This window comes from Rhinopithecus roxellana, chromosome 5 (genome assembly GCF_007565055.1).
Source record: "Rhinopithecus roxellana isolate Shanxi Qingling chromosome 5, ASM756505v1, whole genome shotgun sequence".
Taxonomy (NCBI): Eukaryota; Metazoa; Chordata; class Mammalia; order Primates; family Cercopithecidae; genus Rhinopithecus; species Rhinopithecus roxellana.
This window is the reverse complement of record NC_044553.1, coordinates 49,067,954-49,094,323: the sequence shown is the minus strand read 5'-3', so window position 1 is coordinate 49,094,323 and position 26,370 is coordinate 49,067,954. Positions and strand designations below refer to the sequence as shown.

At 44.2% G+C, this 26,370-nt stretch overlaps 1 protein-coding gene across 2 annotated transcripts in view; it reads right to left on the bottom strand.

Annotated features, from left to right (window-relative positions):
- SNX6 (sorting nexin 6) overlaps window positions 1-26,370 on the bottom strand; it is a 68,609-nt gene that overhangs the window by 30,791 nt on the left and 11,448 nt on the right. Inside the window, exons 3-7 of one of the 2 annotated variants that reach the window (XM_010366591.2) lie at window positions 19,309-19,413; window positions 17,040-17,150; window positions 12,024-12,145; window positions 9,764-9,887; window positions 4,000-4,095 (exon numbers count right to left, since the gene is read on the bottom strand). In XM_010366591.2, coding sequence (XP_010364893.1) covers window positions 4,000-4,095; window positions 9,764-9,887; window positions 12,024-12,145; window positions 17,040-17,150; window positions 19,309-19,413 — 558 coding nt within the window. The remainder of the gene's footprint in view (window positions 1-3,999; window positions 4,096-9,763; window positions 9,888-12,023; window positions 12,146-17,039; window positions 17,151-19,308; window positions 19,414-26,370) is intronic. The other variant, XM_010366597.2, reaches the window with a different exon arrangement.

Below are 26,370 nucleotides of genomic sequence, written 5' to 3'. Positions count from 1 at the left end.
TTTTAAGGAAAAAGAAAACAATTCTGGTGGACAGAAGTGAAAATCTATTTTTCTTGGCCTGTTACGTATTCTACTGGCCATTCCTGAAGGCTGCCTAGCCTTAGTCATTAAAGCCCTTTCTGACTGCACTGAGGAACCTGGCCAAACTATCTGAGAGCAATAATACGATTAACCACTGTCTTCAATCTTTTTTTTTTTGAAACAAAGCTAGCTATACATTAAAAATAAAAATTATTATTATTATCTTCAGACAGAGTCTTGCTTTGTAATCCAGGCTGGACTACAGTGGTGCAAACATGGCTCACTGCAGCCTCAACCTCCCTGGTTCAAGCAATCCTCCTGACTTAGCATCCCAAGTAGCTGGGACTACAGGTGCATGCCACGACGCCAAAATAATTTTTGTATTTTTTGTAGAGACAGGGTTTTGTCATGTTGCCCAGGCTGGTCTTAAACTCCTGAGTTAAAGTGATCCACCTGCCTCAGCCTCCCAAAGTGTTAGGATTACAGGAGTGAGCCACTGCACCTGGCACAAAAACAAAATTAATAGTATTTTACCCCCTTGTACATTACCAATAATTAAGTGAAAAAGCATCAGCTGACAGGATATAATTGGAGACCAGTATCAACAGAACACAAGCAGCAAGAGTCAGTACTGACAAAATGTCATTGAAAGCTGTAATTCAGCTGGATACAGTGGCTCACACCTGTAATCCCAGCACTTTGGGGAGGCCGAGGTGGGCAGATCACTTGAGCCCAGGAGTTAGTTCAGCCTGGGCAACATGGACAAACTGTCTCCACAAAAAATACAAAAATTAGCTGGGTGCGGTGGCATGCACCTATAGTTCCAGCTACTTGGGAGGCTGAAGTGGGAGGATCATCTGAGCCTGGGAGGCAGAGGTTGCAGTGAGCTGAGACTGGGGCTGCACAGCAGCCTAAGGCAACAGAGCAAGACCCTGTCTCAAAACACAAAATAAAATAAAAAATAAATATTAAAATAAAATTCATAATTCATATGTAACAGTTCTCTCTTTCTCTTTCGCCCAGGCTAGAGTGCAATGGCACAATCTTGGCAAACTGCAACCTCTGCCTCCAGGGTTCAGGCGATTCTCCTGCCTCAGAAGCCTCCCGAGTAGCTGGGATTACAGGCATGAGCCACCATGCCTGGCTAATTTTGTATTTTTCGTAGAGACAGGGTTTCTCCATGTTGGCCAGGCTGGTCTCAAACTCCCAACCTCAGGTGATCCGCCCGCCTTGGCCTCCCAAAGTGCTAGGATTACAGGCGTGAGCCACCGCGCCAGGCCAGTTTTCTTAATTATAAAAATGTGGATAACACTGGCAGGGTTGTTGTGAAGATTACACAAGAAAATGTGGGCTACCAATCAACACAGTATAAGTGTTCAAAAATGTTATTACTCTATTAATAAAATGATCAAAATTATAATCAACATAGTGGTTTACATTTAATGGCTAAGAAAAATGGTTGATATTAATGCATAAGCAGCATCAAAGGGAAGTAAGCTGAGTCCTTATTGGAAAGCAGCCACAGCACATGCACTGTCAAGTATCCACTGACTTGTCTCTGAAAAATCAGAGTATAAATCAAATAGTACTCTACACACCGATTTTATTATGTCTATAAAAACAGGCGATGATGACAAAGCAGCATTCTTTTTTTCCTAGTATTTGCTTAATAATAGAAACATTGTTCTCATATTGTAACGGTAAGAATCTTCAGATAAATCAACTCTTGTACCATTTTTAGAACATCATTAAGAAAAATACAGGTGTTTTCGGCCGGGCGCAGTGGCTCACGCCTATAATCCCAGCACTTTGGGAGGCCAAGGCAGGCAGATCACGAGGTGAGGAGATCGAGACCATCCTGGCCAACACAGTGAAACCCTGTCTCTACTAAAAATACAAAAAAATTAGCTGGGCATGGTGGCGGGCGCCTGCAGTCCCAGCTACACGGGAGGCTGAGGCAGGGGAATGGCGTGAACCTGGGAGGCGGAATGTGCAGTGAGCCGAGACCATGCCACTGCACTACAGCCTGGGCGAGAGAGCAAGACTCCGTCTCAAAAAAAAAAAAAAAAAAAAAAAAAAGGGCCGGGCGCGGTGGCTCAAGCCTGTAATCCCAGCACTTTGGGAGGCCGAGACGGGCAGATCACGAGGTCAGGAGATGGAGATCATCCTGGCTAACAAGGTAAAACCCCATCTCTACTAAAAAAAATACTAAAAACTAGCCGGGCAAGGTGGCGGGCGCCTGTAGTCGCAGCTACTCAGGAGGCTGAGGCAGGAGAATGGCGTAAACCCAGGAGGCGGAGCTTGCAGTGAGCCGAGATCGTGCCACTGCACTCGAGCCTGGGCGACAGAGCGAGACTCCGTCTCAAAAAAAAAAAAAAAAAAAAAGAGCCGGGCGCGGTGGCTCAAGCCTGTAATCCCAGCACTTTGGGCGGCCGAGACAGGCGGATCACGAGGCCAGGAGATCGAGACCATCCTGGCTAACACGGTGAAACCCCGTCTCTACTAAAAATACAAAAAACTAGCCGGGAGAGGTGGCGGGCGCCTGTAGTCCCAGTACTCCGGAGGCTGAGGCAGGAGAATGGTGTAAACCCGGCCGGGAGGCGGAGCTTGCAGTGAGCTGAGATCCCGCCACTGCACTCCAGCCCGGGCGACAGAGTCAGACTCCATCTCAAAAAAAAAAAAAGAAAGAAAAAAAAGTAGGTGTTTTCCACACATATTATCTCAATCTTTTTATTAAGTCAGTAAGGTGGGTAGTATTATTAACCCCATTTTGAAAATGGAAAATCTGCCAGGGCGCAGTGGTTCACACCTGTAACATCCCAGCACTTTGGGAGGCTGAGGCAGGCAGATCAGGAGGTCAAGACTTTGAGACCAGCCTGGCCAACATGGTGAAACCCCGTTTCCACTAAAAATACAAAAATTAGCCGGGCATGGTGGCGGGTGCCTGTAATTCCAGCTACTCAGGAGGCTGAGGCAGGAGAATTGCTTGAACCTGGGAGGCAGAGGTTGCAGTGAGCTGAGATTATGCCACTGCACTCCAGCCTGGGCGACAGAGCAAGACTCTATCTTGGGGAAAAAAAAGAAAAAAGAGAGAAAATGGAAAAACCGAGATCCAGAAAAATAAAATAAAGTAACTTTTCCCAAGGACATGTAGCTTGAAGCAACACCAAAACTCCAACTGAGATCTTTTTTTTTTTGTTTTTTTTGGGGGGACAGGGTGTCTCACTCTGTCGCCCAGGCTAGAGTGCAGTGGTGAAATCTCAGCTCACTGCAACCTCCGCCTCCTAGGTTCCTCAGCCTCCCGAGACCTCCAGGCTGGTCTTGAACTCCTGATCTCAAATGATCCACCCACCTTGGCCTCCCAAAGTGCTGGGATTACAGGCGTGGGCCACCGTGCTCGGCCTCAACAGAGATCTTCTAACTCCAAAGCTGAACTTAGGTCTGTCCCTAACATTTCCAAGGCTAAACGTTAAATGTAAAAACAGAGGCAGCACCTCTTGGTACGCTCTGCAGCTCTGTCTGTCCTGCATCTAGGAGGACTTCATGTGCATGTGGGTGGACATTCCAAATTGCACACTGTCCCTCCCCTCCACCCACCTGCCCCATGATCACCCCTTAACCACTCATGGAATATACATGAATGGCACGAACTCAGAGACGTTGCCCATGTAGGAACTGCAAGGCTTGGGATTTGGGAAGGGAAATAGGGGATTCTAGAAACCTGTATCCTGGTTTGATGTGAAGGGAAGGGGTGTGGGCTGCAGTTGGGCAAATTCCCTTAGCTTAAGACTTCTCATCCACTGTAGAAGGGAACGCTCTAAGGAGAGGAATCCAGGTCAAGGGGATTCCTCCTGTTCCTAGGACTAAAGATTCTAACCATACAAATGTCTTTTACTCTAATTCTGCACATTTGAAATCTCAATCTATCTCCCTTTTAAAAGAAGTCTCAATACCACAGTTAATCAAGTAAAATCTTACCTTTACTCCTGAAACGATTACTCCGTCTGCTGATTTAACCATGTTTTTAAAGAAATCTTCAAGTTTCTCTTTTTTATTTTTTCCTCGCACACTCAACTGAAAGGTAATTTAACATTTTTTAAGGTTACAAAAGTAGTGCCTCCTTTTTCTTTGATATTTAAATGGCAATCTCAAAAGGATCCTAGTTTTTAATCTTAATATATAAGTGGCAATTTCATCATGTACATCAATGATTTTCAAATTTTAGGGCATAAAAAGGAGTTTGGTAATAATACAGATATTCAGGACTCACTCTCAAAGATTCAGGTTCAGTTGGTCAATAAGAAGGCCTAGATATTTCACATTTTATGAGCATATCTGATAATTCTGTTGCAAGCAGCCCTCTCACCGTATTTTGTCAAACACTGCTTTATAAAATTTTAATACACAATTAAAATTTTGGCTCGAGAATTCCTTTAAACATGTAAAATTTATTGGGGCACAATATACTACTGTACGATTCCTCAATAAGTCTGAATACATATCCTATACATTTGGAACTCTGCACTCATCCAAGTGTCTCTTGTCTGGCTTTTGGGGTCAGCAATTTATAGCACAGGGGACACAAAAAAGATGACTTTGAACAACATGAATGGTTATCCAAGGGCAAAACCAACAAGCAGCAGCTAACTCTTTGACTCCTAGCACTTGTTGCATCAGGGTGCTCCATAAAGGAGCAACCCATCTAATTCCCGTGAACTTCCATTGCTTCAATGCCCACCTTTATGTAAATGACTCATAACTGTTTATCACTACCTGCTATGGTCTGAATGTATGTGTCCCCCTAAAATTCATATGCTGAAAAAAAATTTTTTTGAGACACTGTCTCCCTCTGTCATCTAGGCTGAAGTACAGTGGCGTGATCTAGGCTCACTGCAACCTCTGCCTCCTGGGTTCAAGCTATTCTCCTGCCTCAGCCTCCCGAGGAGCTGGGACCAGAGGCATGTACCATCATGCTCGACTATTTTTAGTAGAAACAGGATTTCACTGTGTTGGCCAGAGTGGTCCTGAACTCCTGACCTCAGGTGATCCAAACACCTCGGCCTCCCAAAGTGCTGGGATTACAGGCATGCATCACCACGACTGGCCGGTATCTTGAAGCTTAACTCCCAAGATAATAATAATTAAGAAGAGGTGGGCCTGAGCCAGGTGCAGTGGCTCGTGCCTGGAGTCCCAGCTACTTGGGAGGCTGAGGTGGGAGGATCATTTGATGCCAGGAGTTTGAGGCTGCAATGTGCTATAACTGCACCTGTGAATAGCCATTACATTTCAGCCTGGGCAATACAGCAAGACTCCATCTCTTAAAAATAGGTGGGGCTTTTGAGAAGTGATTAGGTCATGAGGGTGGAGGCTTCATAAATGGGATTAGTCCTTATAAAAGAGGCTGAGGGAATGTTATCCTCTTGCCCCTTCCTTATGCCACGTGAGAACACAACAAAAAGGTGCCAACTATGAAGCACAAGCGCCCTCACCAGACACGCAATCTGCCAGCACCCTGATCTTGGACTTCCCATTCTCCAAAACTGTAAATGATAAATTCTGTTGTTTATAAATTAGCCAGTCTAAGGTATTTTGCTATAGCAGCCAAACAGACTAGAATACTACCCATATGCTCATTCCTTAACCTTACATGTTATATCCAATTGCCCACATAATTTCCTTACATGGAGACTGTGACTGTAACCTCACATCAGATGACTCTAACACAGTCCTCATTATAATTTAATCTCTGGGCTGGGCGCAGTGGCTCATGCCTGTAATCCCAGCCCTTTGAGAGGCCAAGGCCGGTGGATCACCTGAGGTCAGGAGTTTGAAACTAGCCTTGACCAACATGGTGAAACCCCATCTCTACTAAAAATACTAAAATTAGCTGGGCGTCGTGGTATCTGCTTATAATCCCAGCTACTAGGGAGACTGAGGCAAGAGAATCTTTTGAACCCAGGAGGCAGAGGTTGCCATGAGCTGAGATCGCACCATTGCATTCCAGCCTGGGCAACAAGAGCGAAACTCCATCTCAACAACAACAACAAAAAATTAGCCAGGCATGGTGAAACGTGCCTGTAATCCCAGCTACTCGGGAGGCTGAGGCTGGAGAATCACTTGAACCTGGGAGGCAGAGGTTGTACTGAGCTGAGATCGCACCACCACACTCCAGCCTGGGCAACAGAGCAAGACTCCATCTCAAAAACAAAGAAAAAAAGAAAAAAAAAAATCTAAACTCCAAAATTTCTATCTTCCCTCTTTGAATTGTGGCCCCTTCATCCGAACAGTCTGACTCCAACATGTTCCTTAAAATTCCATACTTCTCATTTAAATCTTGAAATTTCTACAACTTCTTCCTTTTCCTCACAGCTCAAATTCTACCAGCAAATGACTGAAAACTGTCCCTTTCCACTCCTATTCTCCTAGTAAAGTCTTCATCATCTCTTTCCTAGACTGATCTATTAGTTAATAATTCTCATCTTATTCCAATCCATTCTATTGCCTGGGACAGCTTTCCCAAATCAAATTTTGAGCATCTCATCCTTACTCACAAACTTTAGCTTCTTTTCTCTTTTTTCTCTTTTGAGACAGAACCTCTCTGTCACCCATGCTGTTGCACAATCTCAGCTCACTGCCACCTCCACCTCCCATATACAAGTGATTCTCATGTCTCAGCCTCCCAAGTAGCTGGGATTACAGGCAAGCGCCACCATGCCCAGCTAATGTTTGTGTTTTTAGTAGAGATGGGGGTTTCACCATGTTGCCCAGGCTGGTCTTGAACTCCTGGCCTCAAGTGAATGCCTTGCCTCAGCCTGCCAAAGTGTTGGGATTACAGGAATGAGCCACCACACCTGGCTTTTTTCTTTCTTCTTTTCTTTCTTTAAACAGACAGGGTCATACTATGTTGCCCAGGCTGGTCTCGAACTCCTCAGCTCAAGCACTCCTCCTGCCTCGGCCTCCTAAAGTACTGGGATTAAAGGTGTGACTTACCACACCCAGCCCAAATTCTTTGATCTTGAGGTTAACCTGTAAGTACATGAGCACTATGCTACATTTATTTTCTGCGAAAATTATTAATTAATCTTGCCATCCAAACATAGGTTCCAAGATTTGTATCAGTCATTCAGTAAAAAATTTGTTGCCAGCACTATGAACGAAGAAATCTTTAAAGCGCAACCACCCTGGCCTGGTGCAGTGGCTCACACCTGCAATCCCCGCACTTTGGGAGGCCGATGCAGGTGGGTCACCTGAGGTCAGGAGTTCGAGACCAGCCTGATCAACAGGGCAAAACCCTGTCTCTACTAAAAAACAAATTTAGTTGGGTATGGTGGCTACTCGGGAGAGGCAGAGGAATCGCTTGAACCTGGGAGGCGGAGGTTGTAGTGAGCCGAGATCGTGCCACTGCACTCCAGCCTGGGCGACAGAGAGAGATTCCATCTCAAAAAAAAAAAAAAAAGTTTTTAGTAGGCAGGGAAAGGAAAAGTAACAACCGATCAGCACCAATGGTCAGTTAAACAGATTCAGAGTCAATGATTTACCCAAATCTGGAATTCTTTAGCTCAATCACCTCCTCGGAATTCTCTACAAGGCTTCAGAAGACTCCAAACTCAAATTTAAGAACATTAGTCAATGTGATAACCCTATTTCTTTTGTTTTTGTTTTTTTGAGACGGAGTCTCACTTTGTCACTCAGGCTGGAAAGCAGTGGTGCAACCTTGGCTTACTGCAAACTCCGCCTCCCAGATTCAAGCAATTCTTCTACCTCAGCCTCCCGAGTAGCTGGGACGACAGGCATGTAGCCACCAACCCCAGGTAATTTTTGTATTTTAAGTAGAGACGGGGTTTCACCATATTGGCCAGGCTGGTCTCAACCTCCTGACCTCGTGATCCACCTGCCTCAGCCTCCCAAAGTGCTGGAATTATAGGCTGAGCCACCGTGCCTCGCCCCTACTTCTCAAGAGATTTGCAATTAAGGATTACAAAAAAAAAAACCAGTGTCCCTTGAAGTAACATGATTATTTATTTATTTATTTATTTTGAGAAGGAGTCTCTCTCTGTTGCCCAGGCTGGAATGCAATGGCGTGATCTCGGCTCACTGCAAGCTCTGCCTCCTGGGTTCACACCATTCTCCTGCCTCAGCCTCCTGAGTAGCTGGGACTACAGACGCCCGCCACCACGCCTGGCTAATTTTTTTTGTATTTTTAGTAGAGACGGGGTTTCACCATGTTAGCCAGGATGGTCTCGATCTGCTGACCTTGTGATCCACCTGCCTCAGCCTCCCAAAGTGCTGGGATTACAGGCATCACTGTGCCCAGCCAGTAACACGATTTTTTTATTTTTTATTGTTAGTTTTTGAGATAGGAATTTCACTTTTGTCCCCCAGGCTGCAGTGCAAGGCACGATCTCGGCTCTCTGCAACCTCTGCCTCCCGGGTTCAAATGATTCTCCTGTCTTAGCCTCCCGAGTAGCTGGTACAGGCACCCACCACCATGCCCAGATAATTTTTGTATTTTTAGTAGAGATGGGGTTTCATCATGTTGGCCAGGCTGGTCTCGAACTCCTGACCTCAGGTGATCTGCCTGGGTCGGCCTCCCAAAGTGCTGGGATTACAGGCATGAGACACCATGCCTGGCTAGTAACATGCGTAACTATCATTCTGTCAATTAATCTACTCAAGTTCTACTGAAATAACTGCATTACTACTGAAAAAGTGTCACTTAACTTGAAAAATACAAACAGGCCAGGCGCGGCTCACGCCTATAATCCCAGCACTTTGGGAGCCTGAGGCGGGTGGATCACCTGAGGTGAGGAGTTCGAGACCAGCCTGGCCAACATGGTGAAACTCCGTCTCTACTAAAAATACAAAAATTAGGCTGGGCGCAGTGGCTTACACCTATAATCCCAGCACTTTGGGAGGCTGAGGTGGGTGAATCACCTGAGGTCGGGAGCTTGAGACCAGCCTGACCAACATGGAGAAACCCCGTCTCTACTAAAAATACAAAAATCATCTTGGCATGGTGGTGCATTCCTGTAATCCCAGCTACTTGGGAGTCTGAGTCAGAAGAATCGCTTGAACCCAGGAGGCAGAAGCTGTGGTAAGCCGAGACTGCACCATTGCGTTCCAGCCTGGGAAACATGAGCAAAATTCCATCTCAAAAAAAAAAAAAAAAAAAATTAGCTGGGACTACAGGCACGTAGTCTTGGGAAGCTGAGGCACGAGATTCACTTGAACCTGGGAGGAGGATGTCGCAGTGAGCAGAGATTGCGCCACAGCACTTCAGCCCGGATGACAGAGCAAGACTCTGTCTCAAAAAAAAAAAAAAAAAGAGAAAAATACAAACATTCTAAAAAAGGGCCTTGAGCCTTTTCTAACTACTCTTGCCTTTTCCAATGACTCTTTAAAAACAAAACTTGGGCCAGGCGCGGTGGCTCACGCCTGTAATCCCAGAACTTTGGGAGGCCAAGGCGGGCGGATCACAAGGTCAGGAGATCGAGACCATCCTGACTAACACGGTGAAATCCCATCTCTACTAAAAAATAGAAAAAATTAGCCGGGCGTGGTGGTGGGCGCCTGTACTCCCAGCTACTAGGGAGGCTGAGACAGGAGAATGGTGTGAACCTGGGAGGTGGAGCTTTCAATGAGTCAAGATCATGCCACTGCACTCTAGCCTGGGAAACAGAGCGAGACTCCATCTCAAAAAAAAAAAAAAGAAAACTTGACCACCAATCAATTTGATACTCACATCTTGATTATATTCCAAGAAGACATGGAAATTTAAATCTTTTCTCAAAATAGGATGTGCTGCCACACGACACAGGAACACTTCATGCATCGCAACTGTCTTCTTGAATATTGCCAAATATTCACTAGAAACAATACAGATAATTAAAGGTAAAAAACTCCATTAACTAAAAGGTCACCTGCAACAATTTTTTTCAGAAAATATTCTTTGGATTATTCCAAATGCAAAATTAGAGATACAAAGATATAATTCAGGTAAACAAGGGTTTTAGTTGAACTGTTAATGAAATACATAAAACCCAGCTTTGAAAAAGATTTCATGCCAGTTAATAATATTTATATCTGATTGTTAATATTTTTAAGTTTTACAAATTTTTCTTACTACGAGAGTTGATGTTAAAGTTAACTATAGGGCTGCTTGTTCTCAGCTCTAGATAAAGTATGCTACAAATTATTTGATAGAATCTTAATGATTCAATATCCAATTACTGCTTTTAAACAACTTAGTACAAAAAAAAATTAAAACCCAAAAACCTCAGTGAGCATATTTTCAACGTTAATAATTATTTTCATCTAATTACCCAAACACACAAGAAACACACTACGAAGAAACTGATTTTTTTGCCATTACACCAATGAAATGTGTTTAAAATATTTTAATACCAGCAGTGAATCTCAGAGACCACAAAGTAATACATGTCAGTTTGGGGGGAAAAAAAAATTCAAGGAAAAGGCCTGATATTCTTGCTTCACAACTACGTGCAAGAAGGATAAGTTTTACATACCAGCAAACCAGCAGGACCAATGTTGGGAGAAGTTTGATCTCTGTGAGGGTAGTCATTCAGTGAAGACAAAAAAGAAGGATGCAGAGGATGGAGGTAGCAGTAGAATAAACCCAAGGTTCTCTGTTATCCAACCCCTAACCAGACCACAAAAGAACCATGATCAGGGCCACTGGAAAATCACAGATTCTTCTATATTAATGTGCTCTGCTCATTTCCAGTTTTCAATCTTACAAACTTTGAATATATATCTGTCTGCTATCAGACCACTGCTTGCATCCAAGACCTGCTTTGCTGATTTATTTTTTCAAGAGTTTAGCATCCTGAGGAGGAGTCTAGTGGCAGTGTCAATATATAACTGATAACTGAAACTAGTGGAAGAAGAAGAGAGGAAATGTATGAAAGGGAGAAATGACCCAAAAAAGTGACAGAGGTGATAACTAAGGAAAATTATTTCCTTGTACAACTCTCAAAATAGAGAAACATATCCAGCAAATCCAAAATTACTCCAAATGTTTAATAAAAGGGGAAAGATTCTGTATGTTTAGTAAATACACTAAAAATGAAATATAGGCTGAGCATCTGAAAATATACCCCAAAATCTGAAATCCAAAATACTTCAAAATCTGAAAAGTTTTAAACAAAGACATGACGCTCAAAGGAAATATTCATCAGAACATTTCAGATTTCAGATTAGGGATGCTCAACCAGTAAATATAAAGGAAACAGTCCAAAAAAAAAAAACCAAAAATTAAAATCCAAAATGTACTCCCAGGCATTCTGTGTAAGTGATACTCAGCCTGTACATAATTTCCCTTTCTTCCTTTCTCTGCCTGTGGCTTCTGCCCAAAGGGAAAAGAATATAGAAGCAAAGTAACTAGAGAATAGTTAAAAACTGTTTTTCATGAAATGACTGTATTAGTTTCATATATACTAGAAATGTATTAGATTCTTGAAAAAATTGTGATAATTCGCATTGCATATACATGCATTTTTAAGAAAACAGAATATATGTAGTTGCTCAGTACATTCTCTTTTGAGAATTATGGCAATATGTCCACATTGAAAAAAGAGAACTAGGTTGGTAGTGACTAAGGCTTTGCAAATAGAAAAAAAACAAAACAATGTCTATTCTGCTTTAAAAAGTCATGTTCTCTATTTCTTTTTCCCCTAAGTCCAAAAAGAGACTGGACCTTTTACTTTTTTAAAATAAGCTTTTGGATCTTCCATTTTCAACTTTCAGGGTCTATTTCAAATATGAATTTAAATAATTTTACAGTGGAGACAATTATTCTATAATTTTCCTGTAGGCTCTGATCATGATCATTAATACTGGTTGTATGACTTAAACCTGCATCTTCCAGAAAGGGTCTCCATGGTGAAACAATTAAAATGATGGGATATCAGAAAACACCAAAAAAGGCAAGCACAATTAACAAAGGCAACAACAACCCAAAAAAAAAAAAAAAAATCACATACGCTTCCAGTTCCTGTTTCATCTTTGTGAATTCCTCCTTCGTCATCGACCCTTCTCCTTCACCAAGCTTCTGTAGTTTTTCCCTTGAAGCATCAAAGTCAGGTCTTGGTGGTGCTGGTGGAATCTGTAACAGGACCAAATCACTAATTTTAAGGAAATTTTCATTTCTTGAAGCACTGTACTACCGCCACCATAAAAGACTGCGTCTGGGAAAGCTAAGGGTATCCAGACTGAGCTGAACACCAGGAACACCCAAATTCAGACTGGAGAACTTGACTAGTTGTAGAAATTAAGAGTTTTGACCAAGCGCAATGGCTCATGCCTGTAATCCCAGCACTTTGGGAGGCTGAGGCAAGTGGATCATGAGGTCAAGAGATTGAGACCATCCTGGCCAACATGGTGAAACTCTGTCTCTACTAAAAATACAAAAATTAGCTGGGTGTGGTGGCGCACGCCTGTAGTCCCAGCTACTTGGGAGGCTGAGGCAGGAGAATTGCTTGAACCAGGGATGCAGAGGTTGCAGTGAGCTGAGATGGTGCTACTGTGCTCCAGCCTGGCAACAAAGTGAGACTCCGTCTCAAAAAACAAACAAAAAAAAGAGTTCTGAAGTCCTGTACACTAAAGAAGAAATACAGCATAGATACAACTACTTTCTGCTATCAGAACAGCAATTCTAAATAAATTCCAATCTGCAGACTCCTACAGCAACCTGGAATCCTCAAATTCATGTGTGTACTAAGCTCTGACCACAGACTGAATACGTGTAACAAATACGCATATCGCTTTCCAAAAGTATATAAATGGTATGATTAAACAAAAATGTATATATATATTTTTTTGAGATGGAGTCTCGCTCTGTCACCCAGTCTGGAGTGCAGTGGTACAATCTTGGCTTACTGCAAGCTCTGCCTCCCGGGTTCACGCCATTCTCCTGCCTCAGCCTCCCAAGTAGCTGGGAGTACAAGCTCCGGCCACCATGCCCGGCTAATTTCTTTTTGTATTTTTAGTAGAGATGGGGTTTCACCATGTTAGCCAGGATGGTCTCGGATCTCCTGACCTCATGATCTGCCTGTCTCGGCCTCCCAAAGTGCTGGGATTACAGGCGTGAGCCACCACGCCCGGCCAACAAAAATGCATTTTAAAAATTAATGAACTCCTAATAGCTTTATGCTATTGTGTTTTTTAAAATTAACACTAATTAAAAATTTTTAAATTAATGAATACATTACAATGCAGCAGGGATGTTAAAACAGGTCCTGGATAGGAGGAGTGTACCAGAAAGAAAGAACTGGTTTTTTTTTTTTTTTTTTTGAGACGCAGTCTGGCTCTGTCGCCCAGGCTGGAGTGCGGTGGCCGGGTCTCAGCTCACTGCAAGCTCCGCCTCCCAGGTTCACGCCATTCTCCTGCCTCCGCCTCCCAAGTAGCTGGGACTACAGGCGCCCGCCTCGTCGCCCGGCTAGTTTTTTGTATTCTTTAGTAGAGACGGGGTTTCACCGTATTAGCCAGGATGGTCTCGATCTCCTGACCTTGTGATCGCCCGTCTCGGCCTCCCAAAGTGCTGGGATTACAGGCTTGAGCCACCGCGCCCGGCCAAGAAAGAACTGTTTTAAAAATAAAAGGGCCGGGCTCGATCAGGAGATCGAGACCATACTGGCTAACATGGTGAAACCCCGTCTCTACTAAAAAAAAAAAAAAAAAAAGTACAAAAAAACTAGCCGGGCGAGGTGGCAGGCGCCTGTAGTCCCAGCTACTTGGGAGGCTGAGGCAGGAGAATGGAGTGAACCCGGCAGGCAGAGCTTGCAGTGAGCTGAGATCCGGCCACTGCACTCCAGCCTGGGGGACAGAGCGAGACTCCGTCTCAAAAAAAAAAGAACAAGACACAGATTAATGACTAACTTCACTCTATTCATCCACAGTCAGGGAGTAAGTAAGCACTTACCTTAAATAAAAATATAAGACCTAGAAGAGATATATCATTCAAGAGAAAGATGTAAGGAAAAGAAACTGTCTTAGGAGGAAGGGCCCATAAATATGAACTGTTGGCTGGGCATGGCGGGGCCTCATGCCTGTAATCCTAACACTTTGGGATGCCAAGGAATATCACTTGAGGCCAGCCTAAGCAAAGAGTGAGACCCCTTCTCTATAAAAAAAATTCGAAAATTAGCTGGGTGTAGACACCTGTAGTCTTAGCTACCGAGAAGGCTGAGGCAGGAGGATCACCTGAGCCTAGGAGTTGGAGGCTGCATTCAGCTATGCTTAGCACTATACCCCAGCCTAGGTTGACAGAGCAAGACCTTGTCTCAAAAAAAAAAAAAAAAAAAAGAAAACGAAAACAAATTACTGAAAAGGAGTGGAAGCTACAAGGATGGAGATGAAATCAGGTCACGATGATTTAAAAAAAAAAAAATTTTAGAAATCCAGGCTGGGCGCGGTGGCTCAAGCCTGTAATCCCAGCACTTTGGGAGGTCCAGACGGGCGGATCACTAGGTGAGGAGATCGAGACCATCCTGGCTAACACGGTGAAACCCTGTCTCTACTAAAAAATACAAAAAAAAAAAAAAAACTAGCCGGGTGAAGTGGCGGGCGCCTGTAGTCCCAGCTACTCGGGAGGCTGAGGCAGGAGAATGGCGTAAACCCGGGAGGCGGAGCTTGCAGTGAGCTGAGATCCGGCCACTACACTCCAGCCTGGGCGACAGAGCCAGACTCCGTCTCAAAAAAAAAAAAAGAAATCTGAATGCGGTTAACAGCTGAGACCACAATAACCATCTATTCTTTACTATAACATCTGGTACATATTTATTTAATTATTATCAAATTTTTTTTTTGGTAGAGACAGGGTTTCAATATGTTGCCCAGGCTGGTCCTGAGCTACTGCGCTAGAGCAATCTGCCTATCTTGGCCTACCAAACTGCTGGGATAAACAGGCGTGAGAAAACATGACTGGCCACATCTGGTACATATTAAGATTAGATAACCTGAGGCTGGGTGTGGCGGCTCATGCCTATAATCCCAGCATTTTGTGAGACGAGGTGGGAGGATCACCTGAGGTCAGAAGTTCAAGACCAGCCTGGCCAACATGACAAAATCCTGTCTCTGACAAAAATACAAAAATTAGCTGGGCCTGGTGGCAGGCGCCCATAATCCCAGTGACTCGGGAGGCTGAGGCATGAGAATCGCTTAAACCGGGGAGTCGGAGGTTGCAATGAGCCAAAACCGCACCACTGCACTCCAGCCTGGGTGACAGAGGAAGACCATGTCTCCAAAAAAAAAAAAAAAAAAAAAAGTAGATAACTTTTTTTTTTTTTTTGGAGCCGGAGGTTTGCTTTGTCGCCCAGGCTGGAGTAGCTGGGATTATAAGCGCACAACACTACACCCAGCTAATTTTTGTATTTTTGGTAGAGACGGGGTTTCGCCATGTTGGCCAGGCTGGTCTTAAACTCCTGGCCTCAGGTGATTCACCCACCTCAGGCTCCTAAAGTGCTGGGATTACAAGCGTGAGCCACCGTGCCTTGTTGCCCAGCCTGGAGTGCAATGGCGTGATCTTGGCTCACCGCAACCACCACCTCCTGAGTTCAAGTGATTCTCCTGCCTCGGTCTCCTGAGTAGCTGGGATTACAGGCATGTGCCACCACGCCTGGCTAATTTTGTATTTTTAGTAGAGATGGGGGTTTCTCCATGTTGGTCAGGCTGGTCTCAAACTCCCAACCTCAGGTGATCTGCCTGCCTTGGCCTCCCAAAGTGCTGGGATTACAGGCGTGAGCCACCATGGCCAGCCGAGACTTCCAACTCTTAAATATCTGTCCAACTATGGTTTTTTCTTTCTTTCTTTTTTTTTTTTTTGAGACGGCGGCTCGCTCTGTCACATAGGCTGGAGTGCAGTGTTGGGATCTTGACTCACTGCACCCTCTGCCTCCCAGGTTCAAGTAATTCTGCCTCAGCCTCCCCATTATCTGGGATTACAGGCACCTGCCACAATGCCCAGCTAATTTTTAAAAATATTTTTAGTAGAGACGAGGTTTCACCATCTTGGCCAGGCTGGTCTTGAACTCCCGACCTTGTGATCCACCCACCTCAGCCTCCCAAAGTGCTAGGATTACAGACATGAGCCACCACGCCCAGCCCCAACCATGGTTTTAAAACCAGTATGGTTTGTAACATATCCTTAGTCCCTAGGACAAGCCCATTTCAATTCTAACAAACGGTAAGAAATTAAGTTTAAATGAGGGAATGTAACATAGCCCACATCCCCTAAGAAAACATTTCAGGATAAAGGTGGTAACCAAACATGTTTCATAACTGACAATTTTAAAAAAACATATCAGGCTGGGTGTGACGGCTCATACCTGTAATCCCAGAACTTTGGGAGGCCGAGGCAGGAAGAATCACCTGAGGTCAGGAGTTGGAGACCAGCCTGGCCAACATGGTGAAATCCTGTCTCTACTAAAAATACAAAAAAAAAATTAGCGGGGCATGGTGGCGGGTGCCTGTAATCCAAGCTACTTGGGAGACTGAGGCAGGGGAATCGCCTGAATCCAGGAGGCAGAGGTTGCAGTGAACAAAGATCACGCCATTGTACTCCAGCCTGAGCAACACGAGTGAGACTCTGTCTCTAAAAAACATAACAGAGCCAGGCACGGTGGCTCACGCCTGTAATCTCAGCACTTGGGGAGGCCGAGGTGGGCGAATCATCTGAGGTCAGGAGTTCAAGACCAGCCTGGCCAACATGGTGAAACCCTGTCTCTACTAAAAATACAAAAATTAGCTGGGTGTGTTGGTGCGTGATTGTAATCCCAGCTACTTGGGAGGCTGAGGCAGGAGAATTGCTTGAACCCGGGAGGCAGAGGCTGCAGTGAGCCAAGACTGAGTCACTACACTCCAGCCTGGGCAACAGAGTGAGACTCCATCTCAAAAACAAACAAAAAAACAGTTCACAAAAAATGCCAAACAATATTCCAAAACATAATAAAGTACCTAAAATCTCCTAGAAAATGGAATTAAAATGGAGTCTCAATACTTACGATATAACCTGCATAGTCTTCATTTTCAACAAAGGAATCATGAAGCCAGATAAATTCCTCATGTTGCCGAACAACTGAAAACTCGTTTTGTTTAAAATTTGGCAGTGAACTCTGTAAAGATAGAGATTTTCTTGAATAAAAATCAAATTTACACTAAAAAGTTTTTTGAAACTGCATCTTGCTCTGCCACCAGGCTGGAGTGCAGTGGAACAATCTCGGCTCACTGCAGCCTCAACCTCCCAGGCTCAAGCAATCCTCCCACCTCAGTCTCCAGAGTAGCTGGGACTACAGGTACGAACCACCATACCTAGCTAATTTTATTTTTTGTAAAGATGAGGTCTCACTAAGATGCCCAGGCTGGTCTTGAACTCTTGGACTCAAGCGATCATCCTGCCTCGGCCTCCCAAAGTGCTGGGATTATAGGTACAAGCCACTGTGTCTGGCCTTAAAAACTTTTTAATAAATATTTTTTATCATTTAAAAAAATTCATCTTATTTCAAGACTATCAATGCCCTTTAAAGTCTATCATAAAACCTGAGATATCTGGACAAAATTATCTTCGGATTGTTGGGAAAGTAAGTTGACAGACTCTTACTATATTGTACTGCTATAGTTACTTAAAAGTTACGTTACTAAAGTATATCAAACTCACCTATTCAAACAAAGGAAAGAAATCTGCAATCTGAAAATGCACTCAAGAACTGAAATCTAATAACAATAATAATTTGTGCCTGGCCACATTGGCTCATGCCTGTAATCCTAGCACTTTGGGAGGCCAAGGTGGGTGAATCACCTGAGGTCAGGAGTTCGAGACCACCTTGACCAATATGGTGAAACCCCATCTCTACTAAAAATACAAAAATTAGCCAGGTTGCCGGGCGCGGTGGCTCAAGCCTGTAATCCCAGCACTTTGGGAGGCCGAGGCGGGCGGATCACGAGGTCAGGAGATCGAGACCATCCTGGCTAACACGGTGAAACCCCATCTCTACTAAAAAAAATACAAAAAAAAAACTAGCCGGGCGAGGTGGCGGGCGCCTGTAGTCCCAGCTACTCGGGAGGCTGAGGCAGGAGAATGGCGTAAACCCGGGAGGCAGAGTTTGCAGTGAGCTGAGATCTGGCCACTGCACTCCAGCCTGGGTGACAGAGCGAGACTCCTTCTCAAAAAAAAAAAAAAAAAAAAAAAAAAAATTAGCCAGGCATGGTGGCTTGTGACTGTAGTCCCAGCTACTTGGGAGGCTGAGACAGCAGAATTGCTTGAACCCAGGAGGCAGAGGTTGCAGTGAGTGAGCCAGGATCACACCACTGCACTCCAGCCTGGACGAAAGAGACTCCATCTCAAAAAAAATAGTAATAATAATCATTTGTAAGACAGTAATTTGACAGAAAGAACAATGAAATTGAAAGTAACAAGAATGGGGGCCGGGTGCGGTGGCTCAAGCCTGTAATCCCAGCACTTTGGGAGACCGAGACGGGCGGATCACAAGGTCAGGAGATCGAGACCATCCTGGCTAACCCAGTGAAACCCCGTCTCTACTAAAAAATACAAAAAACTAGCCGGGCGAGGTGGAGGGCGCCTGTAGTCCCAGCTACTCGGGAGGCTGAGGCAGGAGAATGGCGTAAACCCGGGAGACGGAGCTTGCAGTGAGCTGAGATCTGGCCACTGCACTCCAGCCTGGGTGGCAGAGCAAGACTCCGTCTCAAAAAAAAAAAAAAAAGAAAGTAACAAGAATGATAAAAGATACTAATAAAAATTTGGAAAAAAATTAAATTTGCCCTCTGTCTAGGTTCTGATTCTCAGAATATTAATCTTAAAAAAGTATATTTTCCTACACCTATTTTTGTTAAAATAGTCTCTTTCCAATTATGTTTAAAATCCGGCCGGGCGCGGTGGCTCAAGCCTGTAATCCCAGCACTTTGGGAGGCCGAGACGGGCGGATCATGAGGTCAGGAGATCGAGACCATCCTGGCTAATACGGTGAAACCCCGTCTCTACTAAAAAATACAAAAAACTAGCCGGGCGACGAGGCGGGCGCCTGTAGTCCCAGCTACTCGGGAGGCTGAGACAGGAGAATGGCGTGAACCCGGGAGGCGGAGCTTGCAGTGAGCTGAGAGCCGGCCACTGCACTCCAGCCTGGGTGGCAGAGCAAGACTCCGTTTCAAAAAATAAAAAAATAAAAAAATAAAAATAAAATCCAAGTACCGGTCAACATATCACATATGTAGTATAACAAATGGCTAAAATAATAGAAAGTACAAAATCACATTTACCTTTGTGTGAACAGTGAATTTTACTTTATCCCGCTCACTAAGAGCATCAGAAATGTCCACCTGCAGTGCAGCATCACTTTGAAGATCTACATTTATTGCTTTAAGCTGGAAGAAGAAAACCAGTATCTTAATGAAAATCATGTGCTTTTATGTAATTTTTTTCTCAGACAAGACAATGCAAAAACAAAACAAAAATAACAAAAGATTAAGTCTAAAGAGGTACTCATGTCCATATAACATACATATTATATACATTTTGAAGCAGCTGCTTTGGGCAACGCTATTACCTTAATACTGTAGTATTCAGTTCTAGAATTTTCATTTTACAGTATTCAACTATATTTTGCTTTACTTAAGTCACCAAGCTAATCGTGATTAATTACAGTTTAGTTACAGTTTAATTCAAAAAGAAAACTCTTTTCAGTCAGATGTGATGGCTCACGTCTGTAATCCCAGCACTTTAGGAGGCTGAGGCAGGAGGACTGACTGAGCCCAGGAATTCAAGACCACCCCGGGAAACATAACAAGACCCTGTCTCTACAAAAATTGAAAAAAAGAAAGAAAGAAAGAAAATAGCCAAATATGGTGGCACACACCTGTAGTCTCACTACACGGGAGGCTGAGGCAGGAGATGTGAGCAGTAATCATGCCACTGCACTTCAGCCTGGATAACAGAGCAAAACCGTCTCAAAAAACAAAAAACAAAACAAAACAAAACAAACAAAAAAAAACACCTGTCTCAAAAAAAAACCAAAAAACCTATTTTCCAAGAAAGTGGTCCATCTAAGTTCAAGCACTCTAAAATTAAGGAATGTGTCTGTCTTGAAGCACAAGAAAAATAATAAAAAGACTATCAAGCAACAAGTTTAACTCCCGCCTCTTTGTATTCAGGAATATACAATGAAACTATCAAATATAATTAAATACATTAATGTGAAGTGCTAAGAAAAATACTTACAGTAAGTACTCAATAAGTAACTCCATAAGCTACATTTGAAGAAATGAATATATTCCCTATTTAGTGCTTCCACTTTCTCATCTATAAGAAGACTCTTCTTATTTAAAATTTTTTTTTTTTTTTTTTTTTTTTTTTTTTTTTTTTTTTTTTTGAGACGGAGTCTTGCTCTGCCTCCCAGGCTGGAGTGCAGTGGCCAGCTCTCAGCTCACTGCAAGCTCCGCCTCCCGGGTTCACGCCATTCTCCTGTCTCAGCCTCCCGAGTAGCTGGGACTACAGGCGCCCGCCTCGTCGCCCGGCTAGTTTTTTGTATTTTTTAGTAGAGACGGGGTTTCACCGTATTAGCCAGGATGGTCTCGATCTCCTGACCTCGTGATCCGCCCGTCTCGGCCTCCCAAAGTGCTGGGATTACAGGCTTGAGCCACCGCGCCCGGCAAAATTTTTAAACTTCATGTTTTTCTTACTCTTTAAACAATAAATACTGTAACTTGTTTGGGTAATTTTGAGACTTAGGAAAGACTCAAAACACTAAAAGATAAGTCTTAGCCAGCTGCAAAGACATGAAATAGACTGTTTCAAAGACAGTACTCTAGCTGTAAAACCTAGGACTTAGAGAATCTCACCTGGTCATTGGTATCTCAAATTTTAATTATATGGTAAATGAAAAAAAATGCTGAATGCAAACGCAAAATTGTTTACTCAATGATTTCAAATATATATATGTGTATATATACATTTTATTTTTTGTTTTTGAGACAGGGTCTCACTCTGTTACCCAGATTGGAGTGCAGTGGTGATCTCTGTTCACTACAACCTCTCCCTCCCAGGTTCAAGTGATTCTCCCACCTCAGCCTCCTGAGAAGCTGGGATTATAGGCGTGCACCCCCACATCCAGCTATTTTTTGTAGTTTCTGGTAGAGACGGGGTTTTGCCATGTTGACCAGGCTGGTCTTGAACTCCTGACCTCAAGTGATCCGCCCACCTTGCTATTCAAATTGCTTGAGCTCAGGAATCTGAGACTAGCCTGGCCAACACAGAAAAGCCTCATCTCTACAAAAAAATACAAAAATTAGCCTGGCACATGTTGTACACCTGTAGTCCCAGCTACTTGGGAGGCTGAGGTGTGGGGAATGGCTTGAGCCCAAGAAGGAGGTTGCAGTGAGCTGAGATCACACCACTGCACTCCAGCCTGGGCAACAGAGCCAAACCCTGTCTCAAAAAAAAAAAAAAAAAAAAGCGGAGGGGGGGCGCCAGGTGCAGTGGCTCATACCTATAATCCCAGCACTTTGGGAGGCTGAGGCAGGTGTATCATGAGGTCAAGAGATTGAGACCATCCTGGCCAACATGGTGAAACCCCATCTCTACTAAAAATACCAAAATTAGCTGGACATGGTGGCGTGCGCCTGTAGTCCCAGCTACTTGGGGGGCGGAGGTTGCACAAAGTGGAGATCACGCCACTGCACTCCAGCCTGGTGACAGAGTAAGACTCCGTCTCAAAAAAAAAAAAAAAAAAAAAAAAAAAAAATGTTTCCCTGTTTCCTTTTTCTTCTTTTTTTTTTTTTGGAGACAGAGTCTCGCTCTGTCGCCCAGGCTGGAGTGCAGTGGTGCAATCTTGGCTCACTGCAAGCTCCACCTCCCAGGTTCACAACATTCTTCTGCCTCAGTCTCCCGAGTAGCTGGGACTACAGGTGCCTGCCACCACGCCTGGCTCATTTTTCGTATTTTTTTAAGTAGAGACAGGGTTTCATCGTGTTAGCCAGGATGGTCTTGATCTTCTGACCTCGTGATCCACCCACCTCGGCCTCCCAAAGTGCTGGGATTACAGGCGTGAGCCACTGCGCCTGGCCTCCTTTTTTACTTTAATCACCTTCAGGCCTTTTCTTTCTGTTTTTTGTTTCAAATAGAGACAGGGTCTCGCTATGTCACCCAGGCTGGTCTTGAACTCCTGAGCTCAGGTAACCCTTTCACCTTGGCCTCCCCAAGTGCTGGGATTACAGGTGTGAGCCACTGAGCCAGGCCAGGCCACTTTTAAGATGTTTATTGTGGTAGCTCCCTAGGAGGTATCTACATCCAAATTCCTGGGAGCTGTAAACGTTACCTTGTATGTCAATAAAGGACTAGGACTTTGCAGATGTCATTCAATTATGGATTTTGAGATGGAGATTTTGAGATTATCCTGGATTATCTAGGTAGGCCTTAAAGGTAATCAATCACATGTTATTTTTTGAGATGGAGTCTCATTTTGTTCCCCCAGGTTGGAGTGCAGGGTTTTGCCATGTTGCCTAGATTGGTCTTGAGCTCCTGAGCTCAAGTGATCCAATCGCCTCAGCCTCCCAAAGTGTTAAGATTACAGGTGTGAGCTGCCACACACAGCCAGATTCTGTTTTTTTTTTTTTGAGATGGAGTCTCACTCTGTCGCCCAGGCTGGAGTGCAGTGGTGCCATCTTGGCTCACTGCAACTTCCACATCCCACGTTCAAGCAGTTTGCTGCCTCAGCCTCCCAAGTAGCTGGGATTACAGGCGCCTGCCACCAGGCCCAGCTAATTTTTGTATTTTTAGTAAGAGGCGGAGTTTCACCATCTTGGCCACGTTGGTCTTGAACTCCTGACCTCGTGATCCACCTGCCTCAGCCTCCCAGAGTGCTGGTATTGCAGCAGCACCTGGTCTCTAAAAAAAAAAAAAAAACCCAAAAACAGTTAACAAAAACAAAAATTAGCCAAGGGTGGGATTACAGGTGTGAGATTTAGTGTTCATTACATAAAATGTACACAAATCGTCTAGGCAGATTTTCTTCTCAGTTTAGCAAAAAGTCAATCATTTAGAGGGTTTTATTAAGGACAGGAGTCAAGCAAACAACTTGTGCTTCATAAAAATTTAAAAAATTTTATGCGTTTCATAAAAATTTAATTGGCTGGGTGCGGTGGCTCAAGCCTGTCATCCCAGCACTTTGGGAGGCCGAAGCAGGAGGATCGCAAGGTTAGGAATTTGAGACCGGCCTGGCCAACATGGTGAAACCTTGTTTCTACTAAAAATACAAAAAAGAAAAAAAAAATTAGCCAGGTGTGGTGGTGAGCGCCTATAATCCCAGCTACTCAGGAGGCTGAGGCAGGAGAATTGCTTGAATCTGGGAGGCAGAGGTTGCAGTGAGCTGAGATCGCACCACTGCACTCCAGCCTGGTCGAGAGAGCACGATGTCTCAGGTAAAAAGAAATTTAATACCTCCCGAGTAGCTAGGACTACAGGCATGTACAACCAGGCCCAGCTAACTTTTTGTATTTTTAGTAGAGATGGGGTTTTGCCATGTTAGCCAGGCTGGTCTTCAACTCCTGACCTCAGGTGATCCACCTGCCTCAGCCTCCCAAAGTGCTGGGATTACAGGAGTGAGCCACAATGCCGAGCCAGCATGTTATCTATATACAAAAGGCAGAGACCAGGTGCTAAGATCGCACCACTGCACTCCAGCCTGGTGGAGAGAGCACGACGTCTCAGGTAAAAAAAAAAATTTAGGTAAAAAAAAAAATTTAATCAACTTTCTGCAACTAGTGAGTTCAGTTGGAAGAAATTTCTAATTAGATTACATTCAATGGCTTAATCTTTTTCTGGGACAATAAACATTGGACTGTCTTCTGTCAGAGGCTGACTAGGTTAAACATTTGTGTCACTGGTCAAGAGAAAGATTATGACAAAAAAATAAGGATTAAGTAACATAAATGTAGTATCATTAGAAGAACAATTTAAAGACCTTGACCTGTTGTTCCATATATAATTACTTACTAAAAGGCTAGGCACGGTAGCTTATGCCTGTAATCCCAGTACATTGGGAGGCCAAGGCAGAATGACCACTTGTGGCCAGGAGTTCGAGACCAGCATGGGCAACACAGTGTGACCTTGTCTGCACAAAAAATTTTTACATTAGCTGGGTGTAATGGTGCACATCTGTGGTCCCAGCTACTCAGGAGGCTGAGGCTGCAGTGGGCTGTGATTGTCCCACTGCACTCCAGCCTGGGTGACGGAGTGAGACGCTATCTCAAAAAAAAAAAAAAAAAAAAAAAAGACTTGGGCCGGGCACAGTAGCTCACACCTGTAATCCCAGCACTTTGGGAGGCCAAGGCGGGTAGATCCCGAGGTCAGGAGATCAAGACCATCCTGGCTAAAGCAGTGAAACCCCGTCTCTACTAAAAATGCAAAAAATGAGCCAGGCGTAGTGGCAGGCACCTATAGTCCCAGGAACCTGGGAGGCTGAAGCAAGAGAATAGCTTGAACCCAGGAGGCAGAGCTTGTAGTGAGCCGAGATTGAGCCACTGCACTCCAGCCTGGGGGACAGAGCAAGACTCTTGTCTCAAAAAAAATAAGACTTAGGAAGACATTCACTACTAGTTATTATACTGACTAGTGTACTATGAAGTATCTAGCTTAGAACATCCCTAAAAAGTCAGTTGTTCATATTTTGACAGAAAAAAAAATGTAGAGAGATGGATGAGTGGATGGGATGGGGCAAAGAGGAAGGAAGAAAAGAAAAATAACTTTGACTCTTACAATAGTATCCAAACTGATCTTACTTCAGCCCTTGCCCCTCATAAATTTAATGATATTCTAGTATCATTAAACTAGAAATCATTTCTCTGCTCAAAATCTAAGAAGTTTCCGCTTGAAGAAAAGCTGAATACCTTACAGTGGCCTACCAGGCACTATAAAATCTCCATCTGATATCATTTAATTTACCACTCCTCTGGCTCACTATAGTCCTGCCATATAGCCTCCTTTTTTGGGGGGGGATGGAGTCTTGCTGTGTCACCAAGACTGGAGTACAGTGGTACGACATTGGCTCACTGCAACCTCTGCCTCTCTGGTTCAAATGATTTTCCTGCCTCAGCCTCCCTAGTAGCTGGAATTACAGACATGCGCCACCACGCCCAGCTAATTTTTGTATTTTTAGTAGAGACAAGGTTTCACCATGTTGGCCAGGCTGGTCTCGAACTCCCAACCTCAGGTGATCCACCCGCCTTGACCTCTCAAGTGCTGGGATTACAAGCATGAGGCACTGCACCCGGCCCTCCTTGTTTTTTGAACACACAAACATGCTGCCGTCTCAGGGAGTCTTTGCACCTGCTGGTTCCCTCTGCCTGGAACACTCTGCTCCCCAGATATCTATCTGCACAGCTCACTTTCTTCAAGTCCTTAAGTCTTCCTCAGGAAGGCATTTCCTAGGCACCCTATGTAAAAGTGTGGCTCAAACCATCCTCCCTTCCAGCCCAAAAATCCTTACTCCTCCCTCATTTTTCTTCGTAATGCTTATTCAAAACCTAATATACTTTACTTTTTAAAAATGTATTTTCAGGCCGGGCGCGGTGGCTCAAGCCTGTAATCCCAGCACTTTGGGAGGCCGAGACGGGCGGATCATGAGGTCAGGAGATCGAGACCATCCTGGCTAATACGGTGAAACCCCGTCTCTACTAAAAAATACAAAAAACTAGCCGGGCGACGAGGCGGGCGCCTGTAGTCCCAGCTACTCGGGAGGCTGAGACAGGAGAATGGCGTGAACCCGGGAGGCGGAGCTTGCAGTGAGCTGAGAGCTGGCCACTGCACTCCAGCCTGGGTGGCAGAGCAAGACTCCGTCTCAAAAAAAAATAAAAATAAAAAAAAAATAAAAATGTATTTTCATGACTGTAATTCAGCTCCATGAAGACATAGGTTTTTATCTATTTTGTTCATTGCTATATTCCCAATGGAAGTTCTCAACAAATATTTGTGGAATGTAAAGGAGGGAAGAGGAAAGAAAGGTGGAACCACAACTGGGATGCAAAACTACTTTCAGGTAATTACAGTACAATCAATTAAAAACTCCATGATAGAAGTGAATTTGATTGGCCGGGTGCAGTGGCTCATGCCTGTAATTCCAACACTTTGGGAGGCCAAGGTGGGCGGATCACGAAGTTAGGAGTCCGAGACCAGCCTGGCCAACATGGTGAAACCCCATCTCTACTAAAAATACAAAAATTAGCTGGGTGCAGTGGTGCATGCCTATAGTCCCTGCTACTCAGGAGGCTGAGGCAGAAGGATCACTTGAACCCAGGAGGTGGAGGTTGCAGTCAGCTGATATCACGCCA